The sequence below is a fragment of the Electrophorus electricus genome, chromosome 11 (genome assembly GCF_041902795.1).
Source record: "Electrophorus electricus isolate QZ-2024a chromosome 11, ASM4190279v1, whole genome shotgun sequence".
Taxonomy (NCBI): Eukaryota; Metazoa; Chordata; class Actinopteri; order Gymnotiformes; family Gymnotidae; genus Electrophorus; species Electrophorus electricus.
Window position 1 is genome coordinate 28,372,501 of NC_137507.1, and position 2,500 is coordinate 28,375,000.

General features: G+C 45.8%; 1 protein-coding gene across 2 annotated transcripts in view; it reads left to right on the forward strand.

The window, feature by feature from the left end:
• Nucleotides 1–2,500, forward strand: part of gpc1b (glypican 1b) — a 64,037-nt gene that overhangs the window by 36,894 nt on the left and 24,643 nt on the right. Inside the window, exon 2 of one of the 2 annotated variants that reach the window (XM_035528602.2) lies at nucleotides 999–1,157. The exons of the other annotated variant lie outside the window; for it this stretch is intronic. Within the exon in view, the coding sequence (XP_035384495.1) occupies nucleotides 999–1,157 (159 nt within the window). The remainder of the gene's footprint in view (nucleotides 1–998; nucleotides 1,158–2,500) is intronic. 2 annotated transcript variants of the gene reach the window in all.

A 2,500-nucleotide genomic window follows, 5' to 3' on the forward strand; every position in this document is an offset into this window, starting at 1 on the left:
CACACACACACACACACACACACACACACATACACACACACATGCACACTCCTAAAGGTAGACATGTTATTTTGGTGTTTTAGAGGCTGAGAGACGCCCAGGCGAGCAGAAATGGTGTACACAAACACACACACGCACACACACACACACACACACGCACACATGCGCGCACACACGTAGTCACACACACAAAAAACAAGTTTACAGCCAGTTTGTGCTCTACAACCAGACTTCATTAACTCAGTTATTCTCATTTACTTTGTGTGTAAATCATGATTATGACTTGTGACAGGCTGCAGAAGTGTTTGTGGGGTGTGTGGTGGAGGGTGTAGAGTGTGTGGTGGTGGGTGTAGGGTGTGTGACTGTGTGTGGTGCATGGCACAGGGTATATTGGGCGTGGCACAGGGTGTGTGGTGCGTGGCACAGGGTGTATTGTGCGTGGCACAGGGTGTGTGGTGGAGGGTGTATTGTGCGTGGCACAGGGTGTGTGGTGCGTGGCACAGGGTGTGTGGTGCGTAGATAAGAGCCTCACACCCACGCAGATCCAGCCCACTGTAAACAAAAGGGGAACGTTTTAACAGTATGGGACTCTAACTGTGTAGTCAGCAGCACACACACCTGAAAGACTTTACACAATCTCTCCCTCCAAATGCAGCACCCTTTAAAAAAAATGAATAAAATACAAAAGAAACACGGTAAAAAATGTCCGCGTCTAGAGAGGGAGAGCATATCTACTCGCCCATGTATCTAGATCAGGACGGAGTGGTTCTTCAGGCCACTCTGAGGAGATGTGAGAGAGGAGATGTGGAGGATATTTGTTGGCTGTGGACAGATCTAGAAGTCCTGCTCTCCTCTCCTCACACCTGCACAGCTCAAATGATCCAGAGTAGTTTTACGTCTTTTGCTCTTTCATTTTGCGCTTCTGTCCACACGGCTACTGTGTTCCCCAAGATCTGAAGACCCTCTCAGAACTGTCCCCACCCCTCTCTCCACCCCAGGCGAACACCTGAGAGTGTGCCGCCAAGGCTACACCTGCTGCACCAGCCAGATGGAGGAGAATCTGTCCAGCCTGAGCAGGAAGGAGTTTGAGGACCAAGTGAAAGAATCTGGACGCAACTTGCAGGCGTCTCTCAACGGCCAGTACAAGAGCTTCGATGGTGAGTCACTGTACATGTGCAGGGGGGTGTGGAAGATGAAATATAGATCCAAGATGGCTGCTTCTCTGTATATGTGTTTTGTAGTAGTGGCCATTTTGGCTCTTTCCAAAAAAATACCCCAAAAGAAACCCGGAATCTGTCCAAGGTAAGAATTCAGCAAGTATGGCTTAGGTTTATGTGGCTTAATAAGATTGTGTTTAACAGTTAATGGGATTTGTTTGTAATTTTCTCAAAGACTATACGACAGCTTAGCACTTGTAATATGTGTAAATGAGTATGTGTACTTTTAAGTACACTAGCCAAAGAACACTAGAGAGTGCACTAAAGGTCTGTGCTCCCTCTGTAGGGCACTAGATAGAGAAATGGGATGTGTGCTTTGGTAGTGGGTGATTCAGACATTTACCTTAATGAGGTTTAGCACTGGTCTGCTTCTGTTTAGGAAGCCCCTGTGATGAGACTCCCCAGTCAAATTAGGCAGATGGTGTGTGTGTGAGATTAATGTTCACCTCTTTCTGTGTCTTCAGAGAGATGAGAGAAGTGATAGACCGAAGGAGAAAGAAATAGTCTTTTTCTCTTCTTTTTTCCCTTTTCTGTTTTTTCTCTCTCTTGCAGTTTTGTTTAATTCCAGAAATGACTTTAAGGTTTCTCAGGCGTGGAAGTATTTGGCATTTAGCAAACCCATTTAGAAATTTAATTCAAACATGCAAACACACTAAAGAATAATTAAATTCTGACTACACTGTCTACACAGTAACAAAAAAAGGGCTGTTTTGAAATTCCAGACTGGATCCCATGCCATAACCGTCTGGGAACGTGGGGCAGCTTTTTTACCAGAAACGTGGACTGTACTGAAACGTGCCCTGCTCGAACCCGAGAGCTAGCTCTGATTGGTTGGGCAGGCTGCTTGGATTTACGGGCTGGAGCTCGTTCTGTGTGCACATGAAGCATAACTGCACTAGACTTTAAGGAGCTGAGAGGATTAGCATTGTGGGATTCTGCAAAATAAGACATGAAAGGTTAAATTTTAAAAATGTTAATCAATGTTAAGCATCATATCATCATTGTGGTAGAGACTGTGTAGTCCTAGTGTCCCTGAGACTGTGGTAGAGACTGTATAGTGTCCCTGAGACTGTGGTAGAGACTGTATAGTGTCCCTGAGACTGTGGTAGAGACTGTATAGTGTCCCTGAGACTGTGGTAGAGACTGTATAGTGTCCCTGAGACTGTGGTAGAGACTGTATAGTGTCCCTGAGACTGTGGTAGAGACTGTATAGTGTCTCTGAGACAGCGGTAGAGACTGTATAGTGTCCCTGAGACTGTGGTAGAGACTGTATAGTGTCCCTG